General features: G+C 39.8%; 1 protein-coding gene across 1 annotated transcript in view; it reads right to left on the bottom strand.

Annotated features, from left to right (window-relative positions):
- LOC136718313 (LIM/homeobox protein Lhx1) overlaps positions 1-7,815 on the bottom strand; it is a 13,826-nt gene extending 6,011 nt beyond the window's left edge. Inside the window, exons 1-3 of the mRNA XM_066696001.1 lie at positions 6,800-7,815; positions 4,372-4,598; positions 2,933-3,210 (exon numbers count right to left, since the gene is read on the bottom strand). Coding sequence (XP_066552098.1) covers positions 2,933-3,210; positions 4,372-4,598; positions 6,800-6,969 — 675 coding nt within the window. The 5' untranslated portion in view covers positions 6,970-7,815. The remainder of the gene's footprint in view (positions 1-2,932; positions 3,211-4,371; positions 4,599-6,799) is intronic.
- Positions 7,816-12,649: the final 4,834 nt, after the last annotated feature.

Raw genomic sequence — 12,649 nt, 5'->3', positions numbered from 1 at the left:
CCGAGCTCTCACAGCACACTTTACACACCGAGCTCTCACATGTCCAGTGTGTGCAAAAATAACACACACACACACAAGCAGCGCAGATCAACAATATCACAAAATAAAGAAAACATGCACAGAATAATGTTGCCTAATACACAAATAAAGCAACATTGAATATATTTCACACATATTTATATTTCGAATATGTACTATTTCATGTGAAGGTATAAGTCCAGCTGGGGTTGTGATTGGCGCTGAATGTGTAATCACTTACTAATAAAGAACCACCGACACAAAACCCTGTGCGCAACACTCGGCCAGTGCAGAAGTCCAAAGAACGAGAGAAAGCAAATGCATGCTATTGTAGCTTATATATATGGATGGAAGAATAAATAAATATATTAATTAAAAGCAGAAAAACAAAAAAGACCAGCTTAGCCGTGCGGTATGTATTTCCATCAACTAATTTAAATGGTATTTTCCACAATGTGTAATGTATGTAAAATATAAAATTAGTTCTGCAGCCTCGAGCTTTTGGATTCCAGGAACACCATTCATAATGAAATGTATAAACTGCACTGGGATCAGAGTGTGTGTGATTTTTGTTTTATTTGCCCTACATAAAATGTCAAATTACATCTGCAAATAATTAAGAAACCCTCCATACTAGACGCATGACTAAACAAATATTACAACGCTGATCAAAGACTTGCGAAAAGCAATGCAAATGTATGCATTTAAACAGAAATATTAATCACATATCATATTGACGTCTAGGCCTATATGGCATGAGAATAAAAAGTACCTATTATTATTATTATTATTATTATTATTATTATTATTATTATTATTATTACCACTACTATTATTGGTGTGGTTATACTTCTAATTTTGCTGTTTGTTTGTTGTTGTTAAGAAAATGGTTCATATTAATTATGGTAAGACGAATTAAAAAATAGTAATAGCATTATAAAGTTGAGTAGAAAGTTGCTCTGCGGGACTCCCAGCCCCGGTGCGGGGGTTGCGTGGCGGGTCCGTGGCTGGGCCGGGCTGGGCTGCGGTGATTGAGTGAATCCGCACGGCCGTGACAAGATTACTCCTAATTATCGTCACTCCGAGCCTCTCAGATCTAACCTCGCTTTAATGATCTTTTAACCCTCCATTTACCCCGGCTGTGGGGGCTACAGCGGGGAATTCCAATCTCCAATTAATACTTAATAGGAGGGTTGTTACCGATATATTAACCGACTCTGGGAGGTTATTATTTCGTAATCTATATATCCACCCTTGAATTCCTCCTCCTAATTATGCTTTTACCCCGACGCTCTTAAATATCTAACCTCGCCACTCTATTAATCTCACTCCCCGCTTTTTCACTTGAGCTCCTGTTCCAGCTCATATTAATACATTACCTCGTCCCCATCCATTAAAGCTGTCTGGCGATTAGGCTGCTTTATTTGTGTATAACCCCTCCACCTAGGCTGGTAAAGGCTGTTGTTTTACAGCCCGGGTTGGTATCAATTGCCCCTTGCTGCCCCGCTTTCACTGGCAGGGTCGCCCTATACCTGTCTTCCCAATGTGGATGCATGCAGCTTGCTTTCTTTGTCTGGAGAATGAAAGGCCGCAGGGTGAGAGAGGAGATGAGCTCATGTTCTGTATGACATAGTAATTCTGATTTCACTATTTTATATGCTTTGTGCATAGTTACAGATCCCGCATATTGTACGTAAAATTCAGATTATTATTATCATTATTAATTCTGAATATTATTATTATGTATTTATTGGCAGACGACCTTATCCACGGCGGTTACAAGAGCAACACAGAAGTGCAGTAATACAGTGCAAAATTACAAATCAAGCATTATAATAATTACAGTTTAAAAACGTGGTCGCAAAAGTTGTATTATTGTCAATGGACACGCTTGGCTTGCTTTAATAATAGTGTATACTAAAACAGAAAGAACAACAACTACAATAATAATAATAATAATAATAATAATAATAATAATAATAATAATAATAATACGTTTAATTATAAAACATGTTAGCATATTATTTTTGACATTTTATTAGCGTTATTTCACTCTTCTCTGAGCAGCGGTTTGAGACACTATCCCGACATCTTCTCAAACAGATTTGTGCGTTTCCACTCGAGTGGACACGGGCACAGCACGCCTAAATGTGGTCGCAAAACGTGATGCCACCGCATTGCCAACAGTCCCAGCGGCGGCACCAGCCTCTCGCCAGTTGGCATGTCTTCCTCTGTCATTCTAGCCACTTGTCTGTCTCCAATCACCACCGAAAAAAGTATTCGTAAAAACAATCTGTAAACGGGTAGAAAATAAACGCGTCTGTACTGCGGTAACCGCGCACAGTGTGAAACAGGACAAGAGTAAATATAAGGACGTGCCCACACGGAGAGCCTGTGCCAGGGAGACCTGTCCTTCTGTCCCCCTTCCCGCTCCTCATCAAATAGAAACAGCTAAAATGACACCTTTTCAATAAGCCAACAGGCTCGCCGGTGCCAAACCAGGTGTCTGCACCCCCCGCTTTGCTTCGCCCTCGGATGCCAAAACTCGCACAAGGATGACTCCCCCTTCATATTTACTATTATTTGTGAACTCAATGTGAATTAATTATTTTATTTCTGTACAAATATTGTGTTGTTATTTTCCCTCTTCAGGTAAAAATTACATGAAGATAAACCATCGCCTATAATGGGCACAATTATATGAAATTATTCTTCAAATGAAAGATTATAGACCAGGTGCACAAACAAAGCCCCCTATATTTTGGATTGTATACCCAACGTATTATTATTATTATTATTATTATTATTATTATTATCCAAACAATCTATCAATTAATTAATTAATTGGTTAATGCGGCCTATTTTTGCACACGAGTGGGCGGACCTCAGTGTTCAAGCTCTCCGGCTGCCTCACCTGAATGACGCGCATGTTGAGGCCCGTCTCCTGGGCCAGCTGCTCCCGGATGTGTCGGGTGGGTTTGGGGGTCGCCGCGAACGCCGCCTTCAGGGTCTCCAGCTGCTTGGCCTTGATGGTGGTCCTCGGCCCGCGCCGCTTGCCGCCCAGGTTCTGGTCGTCGTTTTCATTGTTACCCGTTTCCTTGTCCGACAGATTCGCACTTTCCAAGTCCTTCACGTCGTCCTGTAACTGGTCTTGAGAGTCCGGGGATAAGCTGGGGTCGCTGCACGCCGTCACTGCAAAGAAACGCCAAAATATAAGAAATATAAAGATTTAATCACCCCCTCCCCCCAACACCCGAGCTAATTTTCACAGACTTAGTTGCTTCAATACCGAAAATAATAATAATAATAATAATAATAATAATAATAATAATAATAATAATAATAATAATATATACATTTTTTGTAACTGCGTCAAAAACAATATGACAAAATATACCCGTGTATGAAGTATATTTATATTATGTATATTATATCGTAATTTAAAATGAATGCGAATTATTCTTATTGATAAAACAAACAAATGTGCTGATGCTATTTAGTGTTTAGTGCAGAACAAAGCGCCATAGGCCTATACATTTAAATCCGCTATTCATACGAACAAGAATACATTGGAGAATAAAAACAAGCAAAACTTTTTAAAAGATTTAAATAGTTTAACAAAAGCGTATTATTATTATTATTATTATTATTATTATTATTATTATTATTATTATTAAATAATTATATCAGAATAATAATAATAATAATAATAATAATAATATTTTTATTCGTTTGTAAGATTCACTGATTTAAAAAAAAAAGTTACATTAATTGATATAGGCCTATCGGGCTTTGTTCTGCGCTAGCCTCAGAACAATTTAGTTTGTTTTTATTAATAATATAATTAATACTAATACTACTACTAATAATAATCATAATAACAACAACAACAATACTACTACTACTACTACTACTACTACTACTAATAATAATAATAATAATAATAATAATAATAATAATAATACATGGCGTAAGGATATTTGATAATGTTTGGGCTAAATAGGCAACGGCAAAATGCATTTTCGAGATTTTTCAAAATTGTATTTGAAATATAGAAAATTGTAGACACCTACAGTGGGCATATATTTATTTATCAGTTAACCACATATTCACAAGCAAAATAATAAATACATACATAAACATGAAAGGTTCAACACACAGGTTATCATTTGTTTAATTTACGACACTTACAGACTGACTGACTCAATTATACACTGAGCCATAATTAAAGATTGACCATCTAACAACACTATAGGGAAAATAAAAAACATAAACAGAAGTGCGTTCATTGCATATTTATCCAAGTATATTATTCAGTAGGGATCTGTCTCTTCCCCGCCGGTGTCTCCTTACCTGAGAGAAGGTTTGTGTCTTTCGTGTTATTGCTGTTGCTTAAGTAATCTTCTTTGCAGACAAATTTGTTTTCGTCTATGATGTAGAGTTCCTCCCCAGTGGAGAGCTGCTTGTTGCACATCATGCAGGTGAAACAGTTCAAGTGAAAGACTTTGCTCCTGGCCCTCCGCACCAGGTCACTGGGCGAGATGCCCTGCGAACAGCCCGCGCACTTGGTACCAAAGCGCCTGCAAAAAGAGAAGCACACAGCCTTTAGTAATACATACAGAAGAATCCAAAATATGAACAAGGAACAGAAGGAAAGAACGAAAACTAAAAATAAAGTATACCTGGTGTGTACATTCTGCAGGGAGAGAAATAAAAACAGAAAACCACGTATAAAATGTGAATGGTCTTTTCCAGCTAACGATTTTCTCCAAAATGTTATATTGAGACGGTCACCCTTTATTTAGACAGTGTGCTAAATGTATTTTTTGTTACGATTTTTAATAATAATGGTTATCATAATATTAATAATAATGCATTTCTGTCAACGTCTTCTTAATATTGTAATTCCGTTATTATATTTTAATATTTAGAGTTTCCTGCAGAGTAATCATCTGGCATTTAACACCCCGTGGTTTGTTAGTTTATGTTTTGTCGTTTCCACAGATGTTGCAGCTGCAAGAAAAATAATAATAACACACACAACATATGCAACCAAGAACCGGTTTACTCAGTATCCATCTCATTCAAATGAGATATTACACCTTTACCTTTACTGTTGGAACCATAACATATATTTCTCAACACTTTTTCCAGAAAATCCCCCTTTCGTAATATAAATTTTAAAAACATGCGCGCCAGTTTCAGTGTTGTTCGACATTTTCTGCAGGAAAAGTGCAGGTTTTTAAATAATAAACACAAACACAATTCTTAACCATTAAAATAACTTTTGTTAAAAATATATGTTATTCTATTTTGTATTGTTGTTGAGTGCTCTTACACATTGTATTATGCAGGACATACATACATATATACAACAACAGTAATGTACATAGTGCCCTTATGTTAATGGTGTGTATTCGGCGAGTGTTGACTATACAGTGTTGATTGGATGTCTATGATTGTTTTGTCTACGCGTTTCCTCGGGTTTATTATTCAAATGCGCTTCTCACGTCTTCAAACACACGGGGCTCCGCAGACAGGCGCTCCTGGCCGGGCCACCCTGCCCCCTGGACCCGGGCAGTCTCTCTGCCTCCTCTACAAAGTGCGATTTCCTTCAGTACACATGTATCTGCGGTTTGCTTTGCATAACAATTCAAATTAACAACTATTTAATTTGCTGCCTAACTTAATCATGGAACCGCAAATACCCCCAAAACAAATTCCAAGTTTTTCTGTGTATTACGTGGACTAATTTGGGAAAAGTTGTGACGATTTTCAGTTATTCCATCACATCCAACTATAGGCATTAGACATCAATAATAATAATAATAATAATAATAATAATAATAATAATAATAATAATAATAATAATAAAACATTAAGATTAAATATGAGTGTTTCTGGGGAAGGGAGAAACGTTTTTTAAGCCTAATATATTCCGTGTAATTATTTAAAATGAAGAATTAATAAAATAATCTGATGCCAAATAAAACAAAAACAGTTCCCATTCCATTTCTTATTATAGTGCCATAAACCTTCTTTCATGTTTATAGTTTTAAAACATAACCCGTTTTGTTCAATAAATAGACCACAATTAAAAATAAAATATGCACTGAATTAAAAGAAGCAACATTTGTAGTAGTAAACTATTTTAAATTCAAGTATGCAGCATGCCTTTTCATATAGCACATAGGCCCCGATCACGATTTGCAGTGTCCGAAATAACCCAGAATTATGTATGTGTATATATAGGTATATTTTCAAATCATTCATATTTTTCCATATAATAAAATTGAATAAACGGATCTGTGGCTGGAATTTGGAGCGTTTCCTTAACTGTCTCCACAAAGCATGTCAGTCCCTGCATTCAAATTTCAGAAGGTAGAAGTTTATTTTGTACTTAAGTGTGTGACTGTGATTTGCTTCTAAACCCTTTACTCAACAGTGTGTGCATCTGAGTTGTATACCTGTGTCCCTATCATGCGGAACCTATAACTACTACTGACTTACTTACAATGTAGGTGCACAACGAAACGGCTGTCTATAAAAACACATTGCATAGGACTCCCTCGTAATAATAATAACAATAATAATATTCTCATTATCAAACTGCTGTAAATTCAGAAAGACAAAAAACACAACTGCCGGCAATCTGAAAATCCAGGTGATCACCAATGGATTCAAACCCACGAACAGTTGGCAACAAAATAAAAAAATACCCTCGTCGGAGAGAAAAGGGAAAACAGGGGAGAAAAAAAAAGAGGGATTCTCCCTGTCTTACCTAAAGAAGTCGTTTTTGCAGTAGAGTTTCCCTTCCCGAGAAAAGCATTTCTCTGTTAAATTGCATTTACACTCGCAGCACTGAACGCACTTCACATGCCAAGCCCTGTCCAGCACGTTGAGCAGAAACCTGTCCAGTATAGGCCTCTCGCACCCAGCACAGTGGACCATCGTCTTTGGATTTGCTCCCAAAATACTGCTGTTTTGTTTTCTCTCGCTTGTTTCCCCCTCTACTTCTGTTTTCTTTCTGTCTGTCTGTCTGTCTTTCTTTCTTTCTTTCTTTCTTTTTTTTAGAACAAGCTGGGTTTTCTTCTCCGGCTTTGGTTTCTTCTCCGCTTTGAGGTCCTCGGGTCGATAAAAGGAAAAGAAGATTAAAATAGCGGCCTCTCCTCTCTCTCTCTCTCTCTCTCTCTCTCTCTCTCTCTCTCTCTCTCTCTCCGGTAGCCAACAAACAGATCCGCAGGTTCCAAAAGGAGAACAGGAAAAAAGAGAGGAAGGTGTGATGAGTTCTCTCAGGTCTGAGGTAGCAGAGCAGCACAACCTTAAAAGCCACGGGGAGAGTCAATCTTCTGGGTCCTCTTCCATAAAAAAAAAAGATGTCAATGCAAATCAATAGAAAATAATAATAATTAAAAAAAAAATTAAATCACCCCAAAAATGTTTGCACAACTAAAAGCACCATAGCCTGTGTGCACTTCAGGGTACAGTCGCCAAGGTGTAGTGCTGAGGAGTGACCGCTGTGTGTGAGTTGAATGAATGCTGAAGATGCATCTAATGAAACTGGTTTTGGGCAACAGCACTGGTACACAGCCAGACAAACGTGCCAACTATCACAATAACACACTTTATCATGACCGGCTTTGTTTTTTGGAAATCAGGAAGAAAAAAAAAAAAAAAAGAAATCACCAAGAAGTCAGTGTGGTCGGGTCAGTGCTGGCTCCTCGGGGCTGGCTCGGTCTAGGTGCTTTGCTAGTGTCCAGAGGGTGCTCCTGTCATGTCTTTGCAGGACTGCCGCTCCTCGCCCAGCCTCCAGTATCTGCATGTTCCTCAAAGCACCCCGGCCAGCCTTATCCCCGGCTCTGTGACGTCAGCGGCGGCCGCGGCCAATCAGCGCCCGGCCGTCCAAGTAACCATTAACTCTCCTCTCGGAGCGGTGCCGGTACACTCTGTGCTATTTATAGGGGACAGAGCAAACCCATTGTCAAAAAACCTCAGAAACTGTCATATGTGAGTTTATATGGTCGGCAGGCGTTATTACACATAGGCAAGTCTGTGATGCCAAACAGATGGAAGTGGTCAAACTGAATCCGGGATCTTTAGTGGACCGCACGATTCATGTCGGCAGGTAGACGACTTTATTTGAGCTTTCAGCATTTCAAGCTTTACAACAGGCATGTGTGTTTAGACACCGAGCTAAAAAGGGCCTATGTGTATATTTTCAGCGTTGAACGCACTCATGAGGGCAGAGTCTTATTTTCATTGTTTTCATAGTCCAGGCGGTTTTAATTGGAAAGCTAATGGGTGCAGTAGGTGATATATGACGTCACTGAAGTAGGGGTGCACCGTGTCAGTAATGTCTGGTTTTGCTATCTCGATATAGGCGATGTGACGGAGACCCTCTTTCCTCTCTCTGGGACGAGCTAATTTCATAGGCGAGAATAGCGGGCAGGGGGATGATGGGCTCTCAAATTAGAGCTGGGGAGAGATGGAAAGGAAACGCACAGGTTTAGGAAACGTCAGGGAGCAGGGCAAGAGATGCCTTGCGAAAGAGCCACGGGGTTATGTGCCCAGAGTAACACCGACAGTTGTCTTGGGAATTATCGGCACAATTTGAGGTTGAAATTCTTCCCTGGAGAAGGCATGGAGAGGTGAGTACCCAACTTTGAGTCCTGTCTTTCTGTATTGGGAAAATGAGGTTTCATTAATTTAAGTGAGGAGGAGGATGCTTAATTGCAATTACAAAATGTATATTTGCACATATTATTTGTATTATTCTCTAATTAAAAGAGGCAGTTTGTTTAGCAAGGGAGTCTGTTTTCCTTTGGTCTTTTCTCGTAGACGGGGCGAAAGTGAAAGACGAAGAGGCACTAAAGTTTGCAGGTCGTTTGATCACTTTGGCACATGTTGATGGGCCCCATCACCTCTGGATGTTTAATGAGGACTTTTGAAATCCATTCATCTTACATTCACCAATAAACATCCGCGGTCCAACCCGCCCGCATCGTCTGAACGGTGTCTGTTTCAGGTGATGATACATTCGGCAAATAACGGGATTGAAAAGAAAGGATTTACCTTCAGATTTAGCATGCTGCAGGGCGGAAAAATATATTCGAGTCTATTAAGTCCTATTGTTAAGTATAGTTATAAACGTTATAAATAAAAATCGCATGTAAAAATGGGAAATTCAGAAATATTTCCCGCATCAGATGTCAACCCCTCCGCGGTTTTCACTTCTTAGCTGTTGCAAAAAACCTATAAACATCACCTTCATGTCACCAGACACACAGCAGCCACCGAACCGGGCTGTGCAGGGTGGTGCTGATGGCGGATAAAGAGATCAAGGCAGACCCAGTCAGCACTTTCCTTCACCATCATTTACTTGGCCGTTTAACAGCGTTTAAACGAAAAATACATCATCCCTCTCTGTGAGGTCTGGCTGGTTTTGGGAAGCATGCAGCATTATTCCCCTTCTTATCCTTAAAAGCAAAACCAACAAATCAACAAACAAGAAGTCAAATGAAAGCCAGGACTTTGTCTTGGCAAGCTTTGCCCATGTGTGACGGATATGCCAGTTTATTACTGTCGGGGATGCTTGGCTTATTATCCGGCGGTGCTGAAGGGCACTCTTCAGAGAGCCGGGGGTCTCTACGGACACAGAGATATCCTCAGGGCATGTCAGCATAGAGGACACGCCGACATCGCGGAGGCTACAGGGTGCTATTTTTATTATTAGTGCTGTTGTTGTTTGACATGTTTAAAATAATACATTTTTATTTTACTCCGAGCAGAAACTCAAACACTAAACCAGTTTTTACAATTATAACACTCACATACCCTATCTTTCATATCAGGTCTATTTCAATGAAACAACCGGCGCCACCTGTAAGACGGACTGGCTGCTGAGGCAGGAGTTTCCCCTGGCAGGGCGTGTGGGCGGAGAGGTGATGCCACAGCCGTCAAACAGGGTCACCCAAAGTGCCTGGGCGCTTGCAGCTCGACCCCCGACCGTAGTGAGTTGTTAGATTGGCATTGTCAGAGTGGCACACATCCTGAGCTATTATCTGCACATTGATATATAGTCTAAATCCAAATGCGTCCTGTTCCTAACCTTAAATCAATGCCTTTTTGTTCCCCAGACTCACACAAAAATAGCTTCAACATTACAGCCTACACACACAAATACAAAGCCCCCCCAAAAAAGAAAAAGAAAAATCACACACACCACCCTTTCAGCTATTTGTATTCGGGCGGCGTTTATTGTGTAGAAATCTGGAATCAATACCAAGCCTCCTCGTACATATGGGTTACTTCTCATGTAAAGCAGCGCAGAGGGGCCGGGCCGGGCCCTCCACAGCACCGCGCACAGTGACAGCTGCCACAGGGTGTCTGGGGAGCGGTCCCTTTGACTGCAGGACCCCCAAAATGACATGTGTTGTGCTGGGAAGAATAACAGATAAGAGATGAACACACAACATCTCTCCGGCCCTTCTTTGCGAGACCCCCCTGGCCGCCCCCCTGCTCCAGTAACGATGCGTGCGTGCCTGTGTGTGCGGGACTGTCTTTTGATTCATCTGCTAAGCATCTGGTTATATTTCCACCAACGTTTGGAGAGGGAGAGAGAAAGAGAGAGAGAGGACGGGGGGGGGTCCTCAAAGGCAGACTTCTTGACAGTTAGGCGACAAAACTCGTCCGTCCATGACACTTTCTTGAAGTGTACTTTTAAGACGAAATCCTCCTCGCAGGAAGGAAACGCAGGCATTGCACACAAAAGAGCAGCTTTTAAACGAGTTTGCGGACTCTGGTGACTTTCACGCAGCCTCCTACCGTTTAAAGAGACTCCTAAATCACATCCGTCCACCCCCAACCAAGACTGGAGTCTCCTGTCTGTGTGAGGTGCGGGATGACTGTATTTTTCAGTGCATCTCTGATTTGATATTATTTTCAGACACTGGAGACCGGGTTGCCTGAGTTTACACGCTGTTGTACAAAACAAACACACAAGCAAATGGATGAATGCAGGAGTCAGGCGTGGACAGGTATATAGGCTACATACATCCAATCTAATCCGAAATGTTATTAATGGCCTTGAAGAATAATGGCGGGGAGGAGGACACCGATAATAAACACAAACCGTATAGTAAAGGCATAGCAAAGCTCAAAATGGAGAAATTACCGACTCATTCACAATTACACAACTCCACCCCCGCACATTTTTTTATTTATTTTCCCCTCGAAAGCTTAGGACGTCGCATCCAATTAATGCTAGACAGTAACTGGACTTCTTCTGCCCCCCACCCTTTATCAGTGTACACTGTATCAATGCGATGGTATTAAAACCGCAGTTTGTGTTCCAACTTAAGTTAAAAAGCAAAAATGCATGTCTAAATTAAATAAAAATAAGAAAATTAAATCTGGCTAATTTATACATTTAAAGGATGTAAATGTGCTAATCTTTTGGATAGTTTATGACGTAGTACTAGATCTAATTTGTTGTTCTTTGTCCGTTTTCTTTCTTTTTTGATAATGCAGATTTAACGTATTATTATTTAAAATTAAACTCAAAGAAGGAAGCACACATTTCATAAGAATATATAATTCTGATGAATGACACTTCAAACGTCATAATACATGGAATAAATACATTGATAAATAAATACATTTCGAATCGGGAATAATACTAGTTTTATATTAAAATCAACAGAAACACTAGTGTTTTCAAATATATATATATATATATATACAATACAACATTGTATTTTTAAAACACACTGACAAAAATACAAGATGGTGTATTCAAATCACTTGAATTTAGGTAAACTGTCTATGGGGCCTGCGTGTTGAGAAGTTAATGCTCTTCCGCTCTATATTCGGTTGTTGATTTTTCACTTTCTAAGAAATGCAGTGCAAGTGTCTAAATAAATACATAAATAAATAAATAAATAAATAAATAAATAAATAAATAAATACACGATTTCCACCAGAGGCCGGGTTTGGCTAAACCCAAACCGACAAAGAAATATAGGCCTACATTGTCTGTATGTAAACCCACACATTCGGTCACAATGTCGTTGCGCTGACAGTCTGGTCGTGATGTAATAATTAAAATCCAACCACGTGGTTCGTCACGACAAAAATCAAAACAAAATCCACGTCGTGAGCGTCTGTCGTCGGATTTGAAATCGGTCTTTCTAGAGCCTTCAGGACACAAGAGTGAGACACTTGAGCAGTGATGTCAGTTTCAGTTAAACTGCTTAATATAAAAACATAGTTAAATCCATTTACAAATTTAAGAAAAAAACTAATAATAGCAATAAAGTCATCACGGGGAGGATTTCTTGTGCCCCATACCCCCCCACCACACACACACACTCACACACACACTCACACACTCACACACACACACACACTCACACACTCACACACACACACACACTCACACACACACTCACACACACACACACTCACACACACACACACTCACACACTCACACACACACTCACACACACACACTCACACACACACACACTCACACACACACTCACACACACACTCACACACACACACACACACACACACACTCACACACACTCACACACACACACACACACACACTCACACACACTCACACAC

Source organism: Amia ocellicauda, chromosome 22 (genome assembly GCF_036373705.1).
Source record: "Amia ocellicauda isolate fAmiCal2 chromosome 22, fAmiCal2.hap1, whole genome shotgun sequence".
NCBI classification, from domain to species: Eukaryota; Metazoa; Chordata; class Actinopteri; order Amiiformes; family Amiidae; genus Amia; species Amia ocellicauda.
This window is presented reverse-complemented; position numbering and strand designations above follow the sequence as displayed.